This window comes from Cynoglossus semilaevis, chromosome 4 (genome assembly GCF_000523025.1).
Source record: "Cynoglossus semilaevis isolate Cse_v1.0 chromosome 4, Cse_v1.0, whole genome shotgun sequence".
NCBI lineage: Eukaryota > Metazoa > Chordata > Actinopteri > Pleuronectiformes > Cynoglossidae > Cynoglossus > Cynoglossus semilaevis.
The window spans coordinates 4,836,784-4,857,447 of NC_024310.1; the positions used below are offsets into that span (position 1 = coordinate 4,836,784).

At 38.3% G+C, this 20,664-nt stretch overlaps 2 protein-coding genes across 5 annotated transcripts in view; one reads left to right on the forward strand and one right to left on the reverse strand.

Moving 5' to 3' along the window:
- brip1 (BRCA1 interacting helicase 1) overlaps positions 1–20,125 on the forward strand; it is a 64,044-nt gene extending 43,919 nt beyond the window's left edge. For 3 of the 4 annotated variants that reach the window (XM_008308679.3, XM_008308681.3, XM_025055019.1), the window contains exons 26-29: positions 9,956–10,036; positions 14,274–14,418; positions 16,307–16,360; positions 18,117–20,125. In XM_008308679.3, the coding sequence (XP_008306901.1) occupies positions 9,956–10,036 (81 nt within the window). In that variant the 3' untranslated portion in view covers positions 14,274–14,418; positions 16,307–16,360; positions 18,117–20,125. Of the gene's footprint in view, positions 1–9,955; positions 10,037–14,273; positions 14,848–16,306; positions 16,361–18,116 lie in introns of those variants that run through there. The other variant, XM_025055018.1, reaches the window with a different exon arrangement.
- On the reverse strand, positions 100–14,119 carry tbx4 (T-box transcription factor 4). Its single transcript, XM_008308678.2, has 9 exons — positions 11,690–14,119; positions 9,294–9,439; positions 8,963–9,057; positions 4,400–4,519; positions 3,929–4,076; positions 1,927–2,079; positions 1,759–1,847; positions 1,410–1,645; positions 100–1,111 (listed from the first exon to the last, which is right to left on the reverse strand). The coding sequence occupies exons 2-9, from the start codon at positions 9,435–9,437 to the stop codon at positions 456–458; spliced, it is 1,641 nt and encodes a 546-aa protein (XP_008306900.2). The 5' UTR covers positions 9,438–9,439; positions 11,690–14,119; the 3' UTR covers positions 100–455.
- Positions 20,126–20,664: the final 539 nt, after the last annotated feature.

Here is a 20,664-nt window from a genome sequence, read left to right on the forward strand (position 1 = left end):
AGCGCATCCCGAGTCAGTCCATTTACCTACTATTGAACTTCTCAGCACTTGTTTTTCATTAAACCAGCTGACACACAGACAAAAAGAGTCATATATTCCTCGGCTTCTTTGATTTATTAAGATGTTTTGATTATACCACCATTACTTATATTGACCCAGAAAGGCTAACTAACGTTACCAGTTCTATGCCATTGATTTTTTTTTTTTTTTTTTGCTTGAAGATTATAAAAATTATCACAATTTTTGAGAATACTGCTTTTTGCCGCTCGATGACCAAACCACTGTTCAAAGCAATGCTTGGCATCAGTTTTGAAAAAAGAAAAAAACACTTCTTGGTGTTGGAGGATTTACTGTACATTGATAAGAGGCAGTTTGTAGGACAGGTTTCTCTTCAGTGGAGTGAAACCCTTTATTATTGTCAGACTTGACAAACTTGCTTTGTCCAATAGTCCACATTAGCTGTCAGTCCAATGAGTTCCTGCACTACTCAGCCCCACTTGATACTGATAGGCTGGATCTCTGATGGATAAGGTACCTTGTGCCGGATAGGCTGTGAAATCTCTGTGAGGGTGTAGAGGTGAGCCTGTCTTCTTGTGGTACAGAGATGGATGGCCTGGCCTCTCTCTGGGACCTGGAATGACTGGAGAACATGAAGAAGAGGAGGAGGATGGAGATATGATGGGCAAGCCTCGCTGGACTGAACTGGCGTTGTAGACGCTCAGGTCAGCCTGTGGCCTCGGAACCATGGATGACGAGGGATGAGGCACCACCGGTGTGACTGGGCCGGCGTTGGTGAAATGTGCCGTGAAGGGCTGGTAGGAAACCCCCTCCACACCATAGCAAGGGTAGGGCTGCATGGTAGCCCACATGTTGCAATTTAATGAAGGGGAATTGGCCAGGTCCTCTGTGTCCCCAGTCCCTGACCCTGATTCTGTATCCACACTGCTGTACATACAAGGCTCCCTGGAGGTGATGCCCTCAGTGCAGTACGGATGAGACAACAGAGAGGACTCATAAGAAGGAGTGGGGCGAAAGTAATGCTCCTCTGAGCTCACAGGTGTCGCCTCCAGGTATGGACGCTTGCAGCCGAGCTCCAGGTGTCGTGAGTTATCTGAAAAAAATTACACAATAAACTGTCAAACTAATGAAAAAACAAGACAGTTGAACTGTGACACTCTATTTAAGAAAATAGCCTGTATTTTTTAACTAGCAAAACAAAATAACATTCACCTGCCAGGAAGTCTCAAAATATCAAAGTTGTGTGCTTTAAGAACTATTTGCTCATCTGTGATTTTCTAAAAAAGAACAGTATACTTATTAGTGATTACTATAAATGGTCAGTTTGGGGGTGGGGCAAAACCATTGGTCACTTCTGCGTCATAGCTGAACGATGCCTTATTAGGAAATACCTCTGTGTTTGAAGCAGTGGTAAAGGAGGCTTGGATCTCTGGTCTGAGTCAAGTGGTTTGATAGTGGATCTTGAGGGTCTCTGTTGGACAAAGGAACCCCAGTCTCATACTGATAGGAGGAGAGGACTTGGGGATGACCTGTCAGAACCCCAGCTCCAAGTTTCCCCGTAAGGTGATTGTGTGAGGAGATGAGCCTCTGACGAACTATGTTCTTCGAAATCACGGGATAATCTTTCCTTTGGAGGAATAGAAATGATAGAGAATCAGCCTATACAAAGTCCTCAATAATTAGTAAAGCTTATGAGAGACATTTCTGTTTTATTACGGGACCAGTTTTATCTAAACATACCCCTGTAGTCTTGAAACACGCAGATCACCTTCTTCACTTCCTCGGAACCCTTTGGCAAACGGATTGTTTTCTATTTTCAGCTGTGTTATCTACGTAAAACATCATCGCAGTTATTACCGTACATTAAGGAAAATCAGTAGATTCCTTATACAGTAGCGGATGCCTTACCTTGTGGTTTTGATAGGAGGTTACAGAGATGAAGGCTGTCTCATGGAAGACATGAGTACAGTAGGCTGTGTTCTTGGATCCGAAGGCGTTGTTCTCATCGGCTTTGACGATGTGAAGTCGTGGCTGGTACTTGTGCATTGAGTTCAGGATGATCTGAAATGATTTAAAATAAGAATGATTTGGTAAGAGTTTGGTTCCTTTCTCCCCTTTTTCTTTGATTTTTAGGCTGTCATTGGTTGAGACATGTGATTGCCCATCCTATAACACATGCTTCATCTCAAACATCAACATTTTACCATTAATAATGATAATAATAAAATGTATAAAGTAACTGTCAGAGTTAATTAATTAACAGGCTACTGTGTTAATAACCCATTAACATGCCCCTGGTTATTTCTTTGGTTCCTTTGCACCTCCAACTCCATCACTCCTGATGTCACATCTAAATGTTTACATCAGTGGAGCAGGGACCGTGTGTTTAACATGTTCTAGCTGTTCAGCTGGGTGCAGGTCCACTCTGCTCACTGCAGCCCTTGTACTTTGTCCACTGAAGCGTTAGCAACAATAGCGGGGTCATCGCTGGCCCAACTCTGTCATGGCTGATGAACATCAAACTCTGCTCCTTGGCTCCACGGCTTTCTTAGCAGACGCTCCCTCAAAGACCCTTCTCTTCCAAGAGGGGCTACAGCTGAACACTGACTGGTGTCACGGTCTTACATGCGTCTGTTGCTGAGGCAGGATGGAGACACTGATAAACTATTGGTTGGTTCACCAGAGGCTCATTGTTGACCTTTGTCTGACCGCTGTCTGAGGGCTGTCTGAAGGGAAGCATTATGGAAAACATCAGGAGAAAATGTTTTCTTTTATGTTTTCCTTGATATAAAATAATTTAGACATAATCGTTTGCGGCGACTGATGTTCTTGATTTTAGTGCTAAAGTGGACCATAAGTTATATTTATTACCACAGTATACAACAACCCAAACTTGATGCCAGGTAGTAATGGTCCAACCTAAACATTTGAAATTCATATCCCTCTGGTTCACATGTTAAATTCATGGAGTCATTACTATTAAAAAGATAAATAGGATGGGATTAACTGATAGCCACAAAAACACTGGGAAATGAAACTGTGATTCATGACAAGTGAACACTTATAAACAGGAACATACCACTCAGACCTGGATTAAACTTTGTTCCATTTTAGTTATAAATGGAACTACATTGGATTTGTTCATTCTTTTTTTGGGGGGGGGAATAACCAAATCTTTCAGACATCTCCTGGTTTGGCTTCATCTTGGCTCCGCGTGCCATCGGTTCTTGCTCAGTACTCATTACTCGCCCTTATCACTGACCAGCCACTCAATTCAACCTGACAGCAGGCCCCACAACTGATCTTAGAGGTTACGGACCTAATGAGTCTGCCTATTGACAGGATGGCTTCAGACAAGTTATCCTCGAATTCCCTCTGGGAAGAACTGTTACACTGGCGTTCCTCGCCAGTCTTTGTTATCTTTACCTCCAATCTCTACTTAACACTCCTTAATTGTTTATTTTTCTTCTTGAGGTATTATAATCTAAGATCACGTGGCTATTCTTGATATGCTGTATTCAGATTTATAAATTGTTTAAAGTAGCACATCTGAAAATTCTTTTTTTTTTTCTCAGGAAACTTAAGTTAAACTAGATGGTGTACAGAAACGAATTGTCTTACTTTTATATTAGAGTCTGGTCATTCAAAGTTATTTTTCTCAAGGTTTCTGCATCTATTTTAGTCCATTCTTCTTGGTTTTGATTGAATTGTTTTTTTAAATCATCGTCATCCTAGCCCAAAAGTCTTGTTTTGTCTGACCAGATCTAATTTCTCTACATGTGATAATTAATAAAACAGAATGGCAGAGGAAATAACAGTCCCACGTCTAAACCACCTGTATCTATTGTCACAAAGTGCATGCTGCCGTAACCTGTTGTATTAATGATAAAATGAAAGTAGATTTACTCACATGACCAAAAGGGTCCAGGTGGTTGTTGGTCAGCTTGAGTTTCTGAAACGACACCAGTTGCCTCATCCAGTGGGCTCCTGTGGCAGGAGAGTCTGGGTGAACGTAAAGTCTCCCTGGCATCGCTGGTTCTGCCTTTCCAGCCACCATCCTAACAAAAACAAAATCACACAGGCTTTATAGAGAACACAGACATAACAGAGTTGCATGTGTCAATATTTATAGTATAGTAATTATAAGATGAACATAACTTCATGAAACTGGTGATATTCAGTTTTTATTGGATTATTATTACAAATTTGAAAATAATACAGAATTATTAGTGGACACTGCATAGAATTACAACAAGACCATTCAGTCAAAATCTGGAATTGCACAACATCCATGATGTTCACTGATGTATTTCATATAACGTCACATTTATCAATCCGGTTCATTATAGTTATAATAGACCCCTTAACCATATAAACTCACCACTTGTTATCACAGAACTTGTAGCGGTGGTCGTCAGCCGGAACAATGTCGGTCAGTAGGATGTACTTGGTTTTGGGGTTCATCCCTGTGACTTTTACCTTGTAGCTCGGAAACATCCTCCTGTTGAATAAAACAAAGCTGTTAGAAGTTCCTGTAATTACGGAGCTGTAGCCACTAGGCGTTGTAGTTTCAGCCTGATTTCTATAATGGATAAAAAGTTTCAAACAAAAGTTATTACTGAGGTCTTACTACCGGTCTGATTTCTCTGTTGCCTGTTTTCTAAAAACATTTGCTGGAGCTAATGCATTACGAGAAACAGAGTAAATGAAAATCGAATTACACTCATTGACTGTGAACCAAAAGTAAAGGGAAATTATTCATGTGTACACATAAGACCTGGCGTGCCCTCCACCAGCACCTTAATTTAATAAATGAATTACCTGAAACTATTATTTTTAATCTACTTCCAGAAACAATTCAGCTAATTACTTCTCAGAAACTGACTCACTTTCTTGTCATATTCACTGTCAAAACTAAATTCCCTCCGTGGTGTTCATTCCACCCCCAGCAGGCAAATATTTAATAAGGCCCACAATCTACTCTTATTACAGACTCAAACACGCTGTTTCTTTCTTTTATCTTTCAAATAACCCAGACGGAATACGCTAATACAGTTTCCCTGTAAAACACTTCCAGGGAAACTGCTTTTCGTGATCTCTTCTTGGAAACAAAAAACAGTTTTCCTCCCATCTGCACTGAAGGAAATTTCACCAAGGCCTCTGCTCCTCCTCATAAAGCCCTAAGTGGTTTTTAATGGTGCCTTTTATCGGACGACAGTTTAGACGTCAGGGTTGTCAATGCTTTAAGGGCCGTGGTCAGAAAGGCCTGTAGTGTATCTGCTGGTGCTGCCCTGCAGCAGTGAGTTTAAACATTGGTGCACAGGCTTGTGGAATGCTCGGGTGTTTTCTTTGGAGGGCGCCACCGCATCAAAACACCCAGTGCCGCACTTGACATACGGCCCTGGTGCCAGTTTTCAAAGGCTGAAGGTGGTGACACCATGTGATCAGTTTACGGTAAATACTCTCTCTCACACTGTAGAGAGGGTGAAACGGGAGCATTGGGAGCAGGTAATTTAAATCTCTCACTCTCTCTGTGTCTCAGGCCTAAAATCCAATCATTAGGAGAGATCAGTCCTAGTATCATCCTCACTGAAAGATGGGTTAATCCCAGAGGAACATTCAAAACAGACCCCTGCTCATCTCTGGTTCCACTCACATCATACGTACAGAGCAGATGGAGGCCTGTGTCAACACATGTGGCCCTGCCATTTGTATAAAGTGGCTCAGTAAGAGTAAATGACTGTGCTGCTGTTGCTGCTGCTGCTGCTGCTGCTGCTGCTTGTTTTACCTTGTTATGCCCCACAGCTGAAGCTAAGGAAGCAGGGAAAACTAAGATGTAGCCGTATTATTTTCTTTCTATTATTACATGCCGTAATTTCTGAAGTATAGTCTGTTTTCGGTAAATGGTAGCGCTAAGGTGGCTGAAGCTAATTGCCTTGTAAATATACATACTTACAAAACAAACAAATAAATGGCTGACTGAAAAAAGTCACCAAAAAACATAAAAATAACTAATTCTTAATCCGTAATCTCAATTTCTCCAATCTCCAATTTCCTGGATCCAAAAGTGCTTTAAAAAATATGTACATACATATATGGTGATGTAAAGACGTGAGTGAAGAAGAGCATGAGAAATGGAAGATGAAGAGAGTATGTACGATATCAGTGTCAGTGTGTGTACGTGTGTTTTCGTGCCAGCTGTTTCTCTTAACATTCCCACATGTTCCATCCCTCCAGTGATCCATTCCCTCCCTGGGAATCTCCAGTACCACAGTAAGATCAAACGGAGCGCTGGGGGGGATGATGAACGCTACAACCTTGCAGGCTCAGCCTTTTGTGGGCGCCGTCTTCCTCTTATCAAGCCGTTTGACGGGCTGTGTACAATGAGGGAGAGTGAGGAAAGAGCTGCACTGGGTGCTGAGCAAAGGAGGGATCGTGCCTGTACAGTGACACTCACAATAACAAGTCCTCGAGACTCAGCTACACGTGCTGCATGGGAGTGGAGCGAGACGGTCTCAGCTCAGAGTGTTGGGAAAATATGAGTTTCCCTGGATGACAGGCTGGTTGTTCTCTATCTGCATCACTTCATGTGCCACCTCTGCGCTGTCCCTCCTCATATGGTTCTTATGTTTTACTTTTTTTTTTTTCCTTTACTCATTTTGTTTGAGTTTTGTTGGTTTGGGTCAGTTCATCAAAAGATATTTAACAAAGATATACAATACATATACAAATATAAGCAAAAAAATAAGCAAAAAATGTTTATCAGTCATCAGTTATCCTGAGAATTGAGGGAAAGCATGTAACTCACAAACTTAATTTGAAAGAAAGCATGTAACTCACAAACTTAATTTTTAAGTTAATTAATTTCAAAATTAATTCTGGCAACATCTATCAAAAAAAAGAAGTTAGCAGGCTACTTGTTACTAGATTTGAAAATCATGTTATGATCAGATAAGGAAATGCAGAATTTACAAGAGAAAAAAGTTGCAAATAAATTACGAGAGAAGGATGACAATGATGAAGTTTAATACTTTAAATTGAGGTTTAACATCACTGGCCTATCTGAAGCAGTTACTGCAGTCTATCTGAAAATCTCAAATCTGATTTTGAACCATCAATAAAGCTGCTACTTTATTATTTGCTGTTAGCTTGCAAACTTACTGTAGTAGTCCTTCTAGGGAGACAACTCGTAGCAGGTATTGTCTCTAGAAAACGTCTACCATAAACAATTGTCTTTATATAAGTCTGTAGAAAACATCTTAAATGCCTGTTCACACAGTGACGTCGCTCAGCTCCAGCTGACAGTCACTTTATCATGTGATGTTTACAATGACTCATGCAACACTTAACATTTTGACATGGCTCCCTCTCACACAGTCTGCTGTAGATCCACTCTGCCTCTCAGCTCTGACCTTTCCATTTTCACACTTTCCCTCCAACACCTCTCCCCTTCATTTGTTTTACTTTGATGTCCATTTAAATAAAATACTAGGACATCTATAAACCCTCCGTCCCAATTAAGCAGAAGGCTGTCTCTCCGTTAACCGCGTTATACGTCAGAACATTATACACATATCAGCAGGATTAGGAAAACCAAACCTAGGATTATCAATCTAGGTTGCAGGATAGAGACGGTTTTGTACAAATAGGAGAGGTACAAAAGATCGCTTCCTTCTCTGTTGTATACCAGTGCTACACATCTCTGCTCGCCCGTCACTAAGATCCATACATTGTTTAACATTGACTTTCTTTTCTTGTCAAAGTTTTTCTTACACCATTTATTTCAACGTAAACAACTAACGTAAGCAGCTTGAACATGAACTATTCAAGTCTGACGTCGTAGCATTTGTTCTAGCTCTATTTGTTTAACAGCAGCGTTCAGTGCTACACACTGGCTGTAGGAGAAGGCATGCAGGTTCCCAGCACAGCTCCACGGCCCTTCAAAGAGCTTTAAGGATTGAGAGCTCACTTTATCAGCCGGACAAGGGAAAGCCCATCTCTCACAGTGATACGGCATTAAAAAAACGTGGTGACCTCTTACATTTCTCACTAGAGGAAAAAAAAAATCCCATGGGTGAAGAGAGGTGGAGGTCAATTTTAGACTATACTCATTCTCTGGTTAATGTCTGAAGGCCTCACTATCTAATCCTCAGGTCGCATTAAATCCAGCCAGCCAAGCAGTCATTTATGTTTTCAATTATGTCGTCACTCCTCCAGGAACAAGTCTGTGTCTTATTGAAAAACTGATAACAGCAGTCGGCTACTTTATAATAATACGATTAATATTAATAATAACATGTCCAGCCATTAATCCTATGTCACTAACATTTTTTCACTGTTGCCATGGAGGCTGGAGCCGTTCTTAGAAGTTACGTATGAGACAGTTCGCCCGTTTATCGCAGGGCCACGTATAGAGCCAAACAACCTTTCCCACTCAAGCCATATTGACCTTTGGTCAATTTAAAGTGTCCAATTAACCTAAATGTTCCTTTTTTACTGGAGTACTAGATAACACCTGAGCAAACACTAAAACAACAAACAACCTAGGACTGTCAAACCCATGAGCCACATTTTCCATATAATAATAATAATTATTTTTTGTATTATTTATACATCCAATAACAATAATAATAAAATCATGATAATAATTATTGTTATTATTTTATCAAGAATATTTGGGTCATAATTTTAAATATTTGTATGTATGTGATAATTGATACTAATTTAATAAAATAATGTAATTTGGTGACTTAAATCTCCAGCTTTTATGTTTTGTGCATCCATATAGTGAAGCACATTATATGCTTAGTATATGTACGTACATCAAAAGTGAAGTGGTTGCTGAGTTGTTGGGCGTGTACATCTCTTGATGATAAATAACACTTCTGTGACATCAGAATATATTTTGCTGCCGTGGATGATCGTACTGAGGTGCTGCACTAACCTGCCTGCTTTAGTAATGATCATCTCTGTTCCTGCTTCATGGAACTTCTTCCACAGTTCCCTCTCGTGTAGAACAACCTTGATGTTTTCAATGTTCTGAAAGGAGAGAAAAACAAAAGGAAACTGTTCAATGTCCACCATTTTTTATTGGGGGAGTAATGATAGCAATACGTACATTGAGGGAACATTTTAGTAATCTTTAGGTGAGGGAAACGCATAATTTTTATGTGCATTATATGCATATATTTTTTGCAATTCAAATTCAATTTTGCACATTTGTTTTAATTTAGTATATAAATATTTCTCATGTGCGTGTGTGTGTGTGTGTATACCTCTGAGAATCCATTGGGGCTGGGAATGGAGGAAGCCGTAGAATGGCCTAGTCGTGACTGATCTGGGAGGTGATCCGTCTCCACGCTGGTCTGTACCCGGCTCGTACATCCATCCGTCACAGCTGAAGCCTTCTCTTGCAGCATCTCTACCAGGATTAGACACATACTCAGCTGTCAGAAATGTCACTGAGCAGCTTTGGCAGCACCGAGATATGTCGGCTGCACATCAGTGCTGGCTTTTGACACTTTATGGAAGGAAAGCAGAATCTGAGAATCTGCTGCAAAACACTAAAACCGTAATATCAGGTACTTGATATAATGTCAAGGTCTGAACATTATTGTGATTGCGTCAAAACACACTGGTAATAAATAGTAATTGGAACTTAGCATTTTGGAGTAAATTGGTATCATATACGTATTTGATATGACCCATAAACAGGCAATGGTTGGTGTTTCTGATTCCTATGTAACCTGTTATACACCTGAAGCCAAAAATGTCAAGTTAGACATTTATAGTATACGCACAGCTTTGAGCCGTGGCTCCTGCAGAGTCAGTCAGGATTTAGGATTACTGACCGTAAGTTTTTTTTGTTTATTTTGTTTTTGTTTTACAAATGCATAATAATAACAAAAAACATTGGGGTTTTCTTTTGTTGTTGCAGCTGAAAATCTATGTTAAGGGACAACAACATCTTCTGGCCCCTGTGTCCATCCTGGCAGTGTCACTAAATCAGCACAGATAGGTGAGTTGATAATTGATCCTTTCCAAAACTAAGCCTTTGAAGGATGTTTGTTGTTATAGCCAATCTTTACCGAGCATGGTATCATTTTTAAGAGATTGACTTTAACCTGGTGCTACACTACGCATCGTTTTTTACACTGTCCCGTCTCGCTGCTGTCGCTGCTCCTGCTGCTGACATTTCCCTGCAGCTCCTGCTGCAGAGACAGTATTTAGAGAGCTGGAGCCAACGCTGACAGTTTAACTAGATCATTTCTGCGTGAGGTGTATTTTTTTGTAATTAAAACAATCATGTGTAGTTTCATATCATGATGCAAATGTTACAGATACCATAATTCAACTTGACTACTAAGAACCCCCTGCTCCCAAAAAGAAAAAGAAAAATTAGTTTGTCATCGTAACCTGAACTTTTGTCATTAAATTAGGTAAAGACTGTGCAGTGCACATCATATGACAAACATTCTGCTTTTCTTAAGGATTAAAAAAGGCGGTTGCTCAGGTTTGGACAGTGAGGATGTGAGCCTATAAACACAGAGCGTCCCCTCTCTCAGGCATGAAAGTGGGAAGGCGGCAGCCAGTGTAAACTGAGGGAGACGTCTTTAAAAGCTAATAAAGATAAGAGCTGACAGAGTCTTTTTTTACAGTGTGAACCTGCAGGCTTTTCACCCCCTGGTCTTGTTTTTCTTTCTGATGTCGTTGTCATTCACTATAAAGAGACGCACACTACCACACGTGCTGCATAATAATTATAATTATTATAATTGTCTTTGGTTCAAATTGCATCATGGGTGGAAAAAGTGAAATAAAATAAAATACTAAATGCAAATAAAAGCCTGTAGGTGCGACATACACAGATCTAGGTTTTTCGGTCTGCCGCCATTTTGTGTCTGCAGCTGCCATATGTAAGGCGTCTGACTATCTGTTATAAATAAAGACAAAAGTCATAAAGTTCAACAAAACCAGGCTATAAACATGTTTGAGTAGCTCATTAATACTCCACTGTTAATGATGAACAACAGCATGGTGAAATTGTTTTTCATCACCTACCATCAAATACTTGATAGTTACAAAGCCTGGTATTTGATAAAACAACACAACACTGTCAAACAAAATGGATTTCATTTTCTGGGACACAAAAAATAGATTTTCATTTAAATTCAGATAACAAACTGAATACTTTCAATAATATAAAGTCGTTTTAATATATCTTGTATCTTATCCTGTAGCAGTAATAATGCAGCATAATTCAACTGCATTATTTGTTATTAAACAAGTGCATATACAGGTACATTGCTGTCTTATTAAATCTGTCACATCAGTGTCAAATCACACATATATACATGTATCTGTATACATGTGCAGCTATTCTTTTAAGGACAGCATATCTCTACAGTCGGACCAGGCCCATAGCCCGAACTCTCATCTTAATCATCCGTTCAACAAGTGACTCAACAGTCAGGTTGTCTCTTTTCTAGGGCCTTGTTCTTTTTGGCCCCAATAACTGATAAGAACTGGTCCTAAAACTGATTAAAATGTCAGAAACAGTTCTCAATAGACATCAAATACAAATGCACACACGGGAAGTCACTATTCTTCAGCTGATCAACGCACACACACACACACACACTGTCTCTTACACACACGGGTGTTACTGTACCTCACACACTCAGTCATCTGCCTAAATCCATCCTCAGTGCACCGGCAGCAGCTCAGTGTTTAACCTCCACCGGTCTGGGTGCAGCAGCAGCAGCGGTAGCGGCTGTTTCTGACTGACTGTTTCCGCTGATAAGTGTCGGTGTGTCGGTGGGTTCAGAATCTTAGTACCGCTCGGTTCCTCCACCAGCACAGAGAAAGAGAGAGAGAAAGAGAGAGAGAGAGCTGTGTTCTGCGCCTGTGCGCTGCTCAGTGGGCTCTGGCTGAAAGAGAAACTCAGTGAGATGTTCTCGAAACACACACTCACACATGCATGCGCAAAGGCGCGCGCGCGCGCGCAGCTATTTTTTTACGAACCTTTTAATTGACTTTGATTAATTTATACAGCCGTTAACCTTAATTTTTTTAATCAATATTCTAAATATAACCCATTCAGACGTTACCCTAAAACCTGGCCACGACTCACATCTTTCACTTTCTTTAAGCACAGCCTCTTAAACGGTGCTGAATCGTTAGGGACCAGATTTTATCATCATCTGGTCCCAAAACAAGAGATCCGTCCCAGATGTTCTTCTTTAGATTCTCCATTGACTTCCAGTCATTTGGTCAGAACTTGTTAACAACCATCATCAGTTATTTCCTAATTCAAACCTCAGCCTTAATGATGATTAAGATACATTTCCCGAGAGACAATATCATAAAGAGAATGACTATTGGACCTTAAGTGGTTTAATAAACAGGCAGATTTTTGGGCAGCGCAGTGACACCAGCTCACTGTATAATGACAGTTTGTTACAGAAGGGGGTAAACAAACAAACAAAATTATTTTGTTTAATATGAAAGTCATAATAGTTAAAACAAAAAATAAACATTTTATTGTGTCGGTTAAGTCATTACAATTAGTATTTTATTTCCTGAATGATTTTAATGTTGAGTTCTACTAAAAAAAAAAAATCAGACGAGCTGAAACAAAAAGTAAACAACTCATCGGCTTTTCATTGACCTCAATTACAATAATCCGTATCCGCTACAGAAAATCTTAAAAAGGGTCACTGTCTCCTTAAGATTTTTATAATATGTTACGTTTTAATTTAGTATTTAGTTTTCGTTAAGGTTTACGTAATATATTTTTTCTTTTACTACTGACGGCGCAGCCTTTAAGATGACAGTGTGTGGAATTAAACCCGCAATATTTGCTAGACTTGGACTGAGCCACAGCAGCGCATTTTTACCATTCAAACAGCGAAATATGATCAGTAATAAACCGTTAGTTTTCAGGTTGTAGACTATCAGTTTTCAGTTTAATATTAAGTATTATTAATGTATTAATAATATTCATACAATACACTATACGTAAAGAAATAATTATTTAAATTGAATCTATCACCGGAAATTTTAATATTTGAAAGTCGTTGTACCTTATTGTTATTTTTGTAACGCATTTGTCAGTGTTACGTCGTTTGCGCTTATAATAAAACTTCTGTTTGTCAATGAAGGCCAATCAGAAATTACCAACGATCAGACTAAATAATCTGAAATATCCACCTGGTTTCATAGAATATGTTGTTTTGTGTTTGTTTTTGTTTGTGTGTGTGTGTGTGTGATCGGTGCAGCGAACAGGCCGCACTGCATTACATCCGCACGTTATTTTGACGCTTGTGTTTTTGTTTTGTTTTTTTACTGCCCTAAACGAAGCGCATTTATTCATCAGGTGCCAGTGGTATTTAAATATTACTTAAACGAATAACACTGCAAATATTAATATGTGCGCTGGTCCGATGTACAAATTAACACACCAGCATCGTGTGTGTTTGTAAGAAAGAGAGATAGAGTGTGTGTGTGAGGGAGACAGGGGTATGTTTTCTGAACTGCTGAAAGGTGATTGAGCAACAAGATTGAGCAACACACACACACACACACTCTACCCAACCACACACACACACACACTGAACCTAACAGCTCATTAACTATTATACCACCACATCCACAGAAACTTCAACTCTCCTCTAAATTCTGAGTTGAGTTTATGTAATTGCCGATTCTTCACTCTGCACTTAAATGTCTGTCTCCAAACCTGACGTCACTCATCACCACAGTCCTTCTACTTAATCGTTTATCTGTAATACACAAGAAACTTTTTAAAACTTCTACTGAATCGAACCTAAAAGGTAAAAAATAATCAATAAATAATCAACCTGCAAATCCAGTACATTCACAGTCTGTATCCTAAACTTCTTGATAATGTTTCCTCTTATTGTTAATAATTGTTTTTACTATAATGATGCAAAATGCTGTAGTATTGACATGCAGTACATTTTCACTGATACTACGTCTCAAAGTCATTTTCACTCACCACGACTGAATTCAGGAAGTAATGGAGTAAAAATAAAAAATATAACAGTGATTTTTTTTTTGAAGATCATCCTCCTGACTGTTCTTACCTCCTCTGTTTGCTCCCAGCTCTCCTCTGACCTCTGTGGTCCTACTGTCTCCTCTCAGTCTCTGCTAGAACGTGTGTCCTCACTGTGTCCCACCCATGCACCTCTGCAACTCTGTGCTGCAATCAAAATGTTTGATTTTTTTTATAGCGGCAGAATTTTGTCCAGCTTCTGGAAAGGGAATTGAACCTCCACACACTCCCACCGTCACATGGTCAGAGCAGGAGGAGATTCAGCTCTGGGGATGTCCGGCCCTGCAGCGTTCCACTGCACAGATACATATGATGTCCATTTGGTGAGTAGAGTCATGAACACTGACGTTCTCCAAGCACGTCATATCTTTTATGTTCTGGTTGTACTATGAGTGGTATCTAAAGAAAAAAGCTGCCGTTGGTGCAACAAGTTATCAAAATATTCTGTAAAATAACAGATAAAATAAACATTCTCTGTGTAAGAATCACTGAATATCTGGATTCATACGTGAATTAAAACATCTGGTTTGTGTTTGAAACACCGTCAGAAATACAGATATTGGAACACTGTTTGAACTATTTGGGCTAATGTTTGTTTTTTTATGTATTTTATACTTTAGGTGGAAGAGAATTAGTTGACTTTTGGCTTCCACCATTGAACTTATTGTATTTATATTTATCAGCTTGTTTTGGGAAAAAAAAAGGAAAATGTTGCTTAGTTCTACACAATTTCTTTTTCAAACTTGTAGCTAATATTTAGTTAACTTATATATTTTAGTCCAATATTTTTGAAAAATATTTAGTTAACTTATATTATATATTTTAGTCCAATATTTTTGAATTAGCGCTTAGCTTCTGGATTCAAGATGCGTAAAGGTGAATGATTGATGGAGGTCAGTCCAAAAAAATTGTTTAACAAAGACATTCTTTGTTCATGTTGTAAAAATATCTAGTGAAGTTTTTTTTCTGCCTCAGTCTGTACAGTGATGTTGTGCAGTATTTACATAGGAAGTCGATCTGGCTGCAATCCATGTTTTTTCAGGGTTAAGAAATGACAGAGAGGGATTTGAACCAGGAACCTATCTCCACCATTAGAGGCTATTTATTAGTTAGTTTTTATATATATATATATGTTCTATAATCTATCTTATTATATATTATATTAATATTATAATATGAAATATATTAATATTGAATGTTTCTGCGCAGACTGTTTAAATGAATTACAGAGTTGAAAAGTCGATCAGTTTTCTAGAATTTACTGTATGTAAAGTACTTTTGCTGGTGGTGGTGAAAATGCTTTCCTTCCATTGTTACCTCCTCTGCTAACGTCAGTGCTTTAGGCTGCTCGTCTCAGACACCTCTGCATCTGTCAGGCTGAAGAAGTGTTTCCTCTTCAAAGAGCTGTGGAGCTCAAACTGCTTTGATTTCACTTATTTGAAGCGGAGCTGCTGTTAATGTCACTACAGACGGAGTGAGCTGGTGTCAAAGTGTTGGAGCCGGGCCCTTTCGCTGCCCATAGTAGTAGGGTATTTTGCTGTGTAGGGTCTCTGGCTGATCCACTTCACCACGTTTCTCTTAGAACATCTGCTCTGAGCCCCTCCTTTTGCTCTTGAGCGTAATGGCGGAGCCTCCGTTCTTTTAGATGGATTCGGTGTCAGCCCCTCCCTCTCCGCTGTTCTCCCCACCCCTTCGTTTTCTAATAGCTGATTGGTCAGTTTTAATCCTCCTGGCCAACGTTGAGCAGCAAGTGGCCAAAGTGCGTCTCACATTAGGGGGAGATGTCCCAGCTCCCCTCCACAGGCCTCTGCTGTATCACTGTGCATGGCTCACCTCCAGCAATGTACTACGGCAATGTACTCCATATCATGGAGCTGACCTATGTTTAAGGTTTTGTCATTTAAATTGACATTGACATAATACTGTATCTGAAAGACCACATGTGAGTAAAAAATATAAAGAGTTCACTGATTCTAAAAAGCTTTAAAGCCACTTACATTGGGTTGATAATAAATAATAAATTATATTATGTTAAATATTTAAGTATTTAAGTAAAAGTTGAAATATCTGACTTAAATTTAAGAGAACCAATTTGACATATGTTAGGCAAATTTTAAAAAATCTTTATCAATGAAACTAACAGATATATTTCTTGACTTATCCTCTGTTTACATATAAACACCTGAAATTGTTTTTTTTTTTTTCTTTCAGGAATTTGTGACGCATTCTGGGCGATGTCTTTCACACCGGGGAACTCTGTTTCAGGTCAGTCTGTTCTTTGAATTGTTCAAGGACTGAAAACCCAGTTTTAAAAAAAAAAAGGTTTTTGAGACGATAGACAGAAAAAAAATGATCAAAACCTGTAGAGCACAGCCTCAAAAGTTTCCATTGAAGTTGAGTTAAAGTTTTAAATGTCTTTTCTCTGATTTAAAAAAAAACATGGAGTTAAAAATAACACAGCCCAACACTTCACATGTGAAGATATAACGACAATTTTGTTTTGGACTTCTAAGAATACTTCTAGTTTTTGACTTCTTTGAAGATCGACTGCTTATTGTGTCAGAGCACATGTCCACAGGCCACGTCTGGGTTCATGACCTTCTGACCTGTAGTCTGAATGTTTCCCCTTCAATGATGTGTTCAGATGTTAAACACAGAGCACCGACCACTGTGCACTTTCACGTGCAGCGAGCCAAATTACACACGATGACAAAGTGACAGAGGGTAAATGAAGAAGCTGCCGCGACATGTTTCCTCTTCTTCTCTTTTTCACTAACATACAAACAGATGTGACGTTGTTGTTCATTGCCGTCCAGTTCGTTCCCATGGCAACAATATTCTTTATTGCTATCATATAATCTTATTCAAGCGAAATTATTTTCATTTTTTTTATTTTTCATATTTGTGATCCTAATGTGTCAGACTCTTAAGAGTCTGACATAGACTGTTGGAATTTCCTGGCTATGTGTCGTTTGTCACCGTCGGCATGCTGGGATTGTGTCCGTATAAGCGAGCACTCGATGTTTCAGTTTTGGTTTCTGTTAAGTGGTAGCGCAGCGGCTGCTGCTGTTTCTCTTTACTTTGGAGGGTAACTGTAACATTCATTTCATGAGGAGTGTTTTATTTTTCTTCTCGTCATCACACATCTGTCAAACCTGTCCACGCTCCAACGGCACAACTCCCAGGTGGAAAGATTCGGGTTAGTCTGGGGCTCTTAGGCAAATAAACGCCTGGAACATAGTTTACAGACAGGGCCGGTGCCATTAGAGGAGTGATGCCTTTTAGGACTTTTAAATTATTGAAGAAAAACTTTATATTTACTATTTGAAATACCCCTTCTTCTGCCTTAGTTCTTTTTCCACATCTGCTCGATGTTTTTTCTTATTTTTTATAATCCTCTCACTAAGTCTTTTCTTAGTTAGAACGACGATGTTCTCCAACGTAAGACTCAAATGAAATAGTTTTATGTTGTTGTCAAAATTACAAAAAAAAAAAAAAATAATTAATTGTTTATACACAGACACAGACAAACGCAAACCGCAAAATATACATAGACACAGACAAACGCAAACCGCAAAATGTGTCCTCGGTATTTAACCAGTCTCTAAGGTCGGCAGTTGAACCTCAGAGTAACAGGCCACGGACCATACAACAAGAATTTGACTGAAAGAACAGAACGAGAAAATAAATTTAAGTTTGTAAAAAAACTAAACAAATAACATTGATTTAATACATATTTATTTTTTATTTTAATTTATCCCAGATTTTAAAAATAAATAAAAAACTATTCTGATTTGAGTCCAATTTAAAATCTACATGTTAGTCTTTTTTTTTCCTTAATTCAAAGAAACTTTAAATTCTGGAATATGTAGTTAATTAATTTCACATTTAACATCTATCATAAGTAGTAATAATCCACCAGCTGAAGCAGCAGGAACTTTTTATTTTTCAAATAATAACTGTTCAAAGTTCTCATTATCTGTCCTCGTATGTGATCATTGTTGCACTCTTTGTTTTTCAGACCTAATCCGTTCAGCTCTTTGAAGTGGGCGCCACGTTTACGCTGATACCATTTAACCATTTGTGTCAGGGTCGATTGCTGGTCTCAGCTAGACTTTGGAAGCTGCCTGGGGTCATATGCCTCCGGGTTCAAGACCCGGTCAAACCCATCGTCTTACTTACACCTACCTACACACTCGAGCTCCTGCAGAATCTCTGATCCTCAAAACATGTGACGGAGCAGACATGGGACCTGGTCATTCTGCCGACTTTGAGGACATGCAGCCAGGGAAGTGGACATTGCTGTTCAGACCTCCCATAATGAAACCTGAGGAGTCGCGGCATCTCCATCTTTTACCGTACGACTCAAAAAAGCAATGGTTTTTGCCACGTGTGCAAAATGTGGGAACCATGCATTTGGACTGTGAGCGGTGTATTATGTGTTTTTTACAGCACATACCGTATATGGAGTCAACATGTCTGGCTCTGATTGGACACAAAAACCTTAGAGGATTGTTTAAAGCAGCTGTTAATGAACTCTTTACTCATACTAATGAGAATATAATCATCTGAAATGTTCAGTTTTAATACATTTAACTGTACTATTTCTGTTGCTCTGGAAGTTGGATTTGTTAATGTTAGTGTAAAGACGTGTTTCCTCTTGATCGGTGGTCGTCACTGCACTGAGAGTGACAGAGTAAGCAGCCTTTAGCAAGAAACAGAGACTGGAAGAAAGTTTATTGCTGTATAATGTTTAATCAAATTAATTTATACATACATGTGTTCTTCAAAATGCACTTAGTTGTTTAAGTTTGGTCAAACCTACTTCTCAGCAACTCTAATCTTTAGGTCAACTTAAACAAAGTTTTGTTTTTTCAAATTGCAAATAGTTTTTATTAACCCTTGTAAAGTCCTTCAGACATATTGGGTCTAGGTGACCTCGGGGTCATATTCATTAATACTCATATTCTAGGACAAGATAAAAATCATTGCAAGGACAAACGGTATGTACAAAAATGTGAAGGACCGCACAAGGGTTAATGATCTTTTCTGTATCATCCATAAAGACCAGATTGTAGTAACTCTTGATATAAACATTTTATTTCAGGACAAATATTACCAATAAAATGAACTAATATTAACTAAACTGTCTGTAGAACTTATGTAACTTTCTTTTTAGTTCTTAGTTGCCCTTCTTGGCTTTTTTTTTCTTGTTCTTTAAACTTGTTGGCTAACTAGGTTAGAAGTTAGTTGGACTTAACCTTTCCTGCTAACGTAGCTATTTCAGAATTGAATAATACAAACCCACATGTCGGACACTGTCAAGCATGTCTGAAGTCTGTTTCAGTTTTTGCTGTCCGACGATTAAAGTTAAGTAGGACTCGGTGACTTTATGGTTTTTGTCCCTGTCGTCTCAATTTACCTGCTCATTGTGACTCTTGTCGCTGGAATGCAAAAAGCTGAAGAGCACTTTGTCTCACTGCACTTCACTGTAACCCTGATTTTATTGGGTGTGACTGACTTGCAGGCAGCCACCTAAATGGTTTTTCCTCCTTGAGTTAAGTCTTTGTTCTCATGGAAGAGTCAAGAACTGGCAAAATGTAGGCAAAATCTTGATTTACATTAGTGGGACATACCTGACATAGTTGGTCAAAGATGGTCTGTGGACCCTTTGTTGGGAAGTTTGTCTGGAAGTGTCACATTTTAGTTCCCTGTTAGAAGATGGATTGAAGGATGACATTAAACAAGTTTTTTATTTTTTTTATTTTATTTTATAAGATTCCATCTCATCTGCATGTTTCTCATCATTTAAAAAAATCTATTCTGTATGTTTTTAATCAAATTAGATTTTTTTTTTAATTTTTTGGCAAAATCCTATTTTTACATGTCATGTCAGCCAGATGCTGAAAAATTAGGATGAAAAGTTTTGAAAAACAAATTACAAATTTGAACTGTTCTGCATGTTTCTCATCAAATTAGAGCATTTACAGAATTCTTTTACATTTTTTTGCAAAATTCTAAATTCGTATATCATGTTAGTCAAATGGTAAGAAAATGATGGTGAAGGTTTTTGAAAGAAAAAAAAGTTTGCCTAAAAATTGCACTTTTTTACTAAAAATGAAAACACATTTTCATGAAAATGTTTCAACAGCTAAACAAAAATAGGATTTTGCCTAAAAATTCTGAAATAACTTCAAATATTTTTTATTCTAAAACATTTTTCAAAATGCTGTAATTTGATAAGAAAAATGCAGACAAGATGAAATTTTTCGTTTTCAAAAAGAATTGTGAAATTTTTCAAAATCTGAAAAACATTTAAGAAAAATCTTTCCAAAAAATGTTTTAAAATGCTGTATTTTTTTGAGAGACATGCAGGTAAGATAAAATAAAAAAAAACTTTTTTGTAAAATCATTTGGGACAAATCTTTAGTAATTTCTTTTTCAAAATTGTATCTTTTCCTGCATGTTTCTCATCAAATTAGGGCATTTAGAGAACATTTTTAGAATTTTTTTTCTAAAAACGTTTCTGTCAAAATGTTAACTTTTCGTGTCAGGGACTTTTTTTTTTT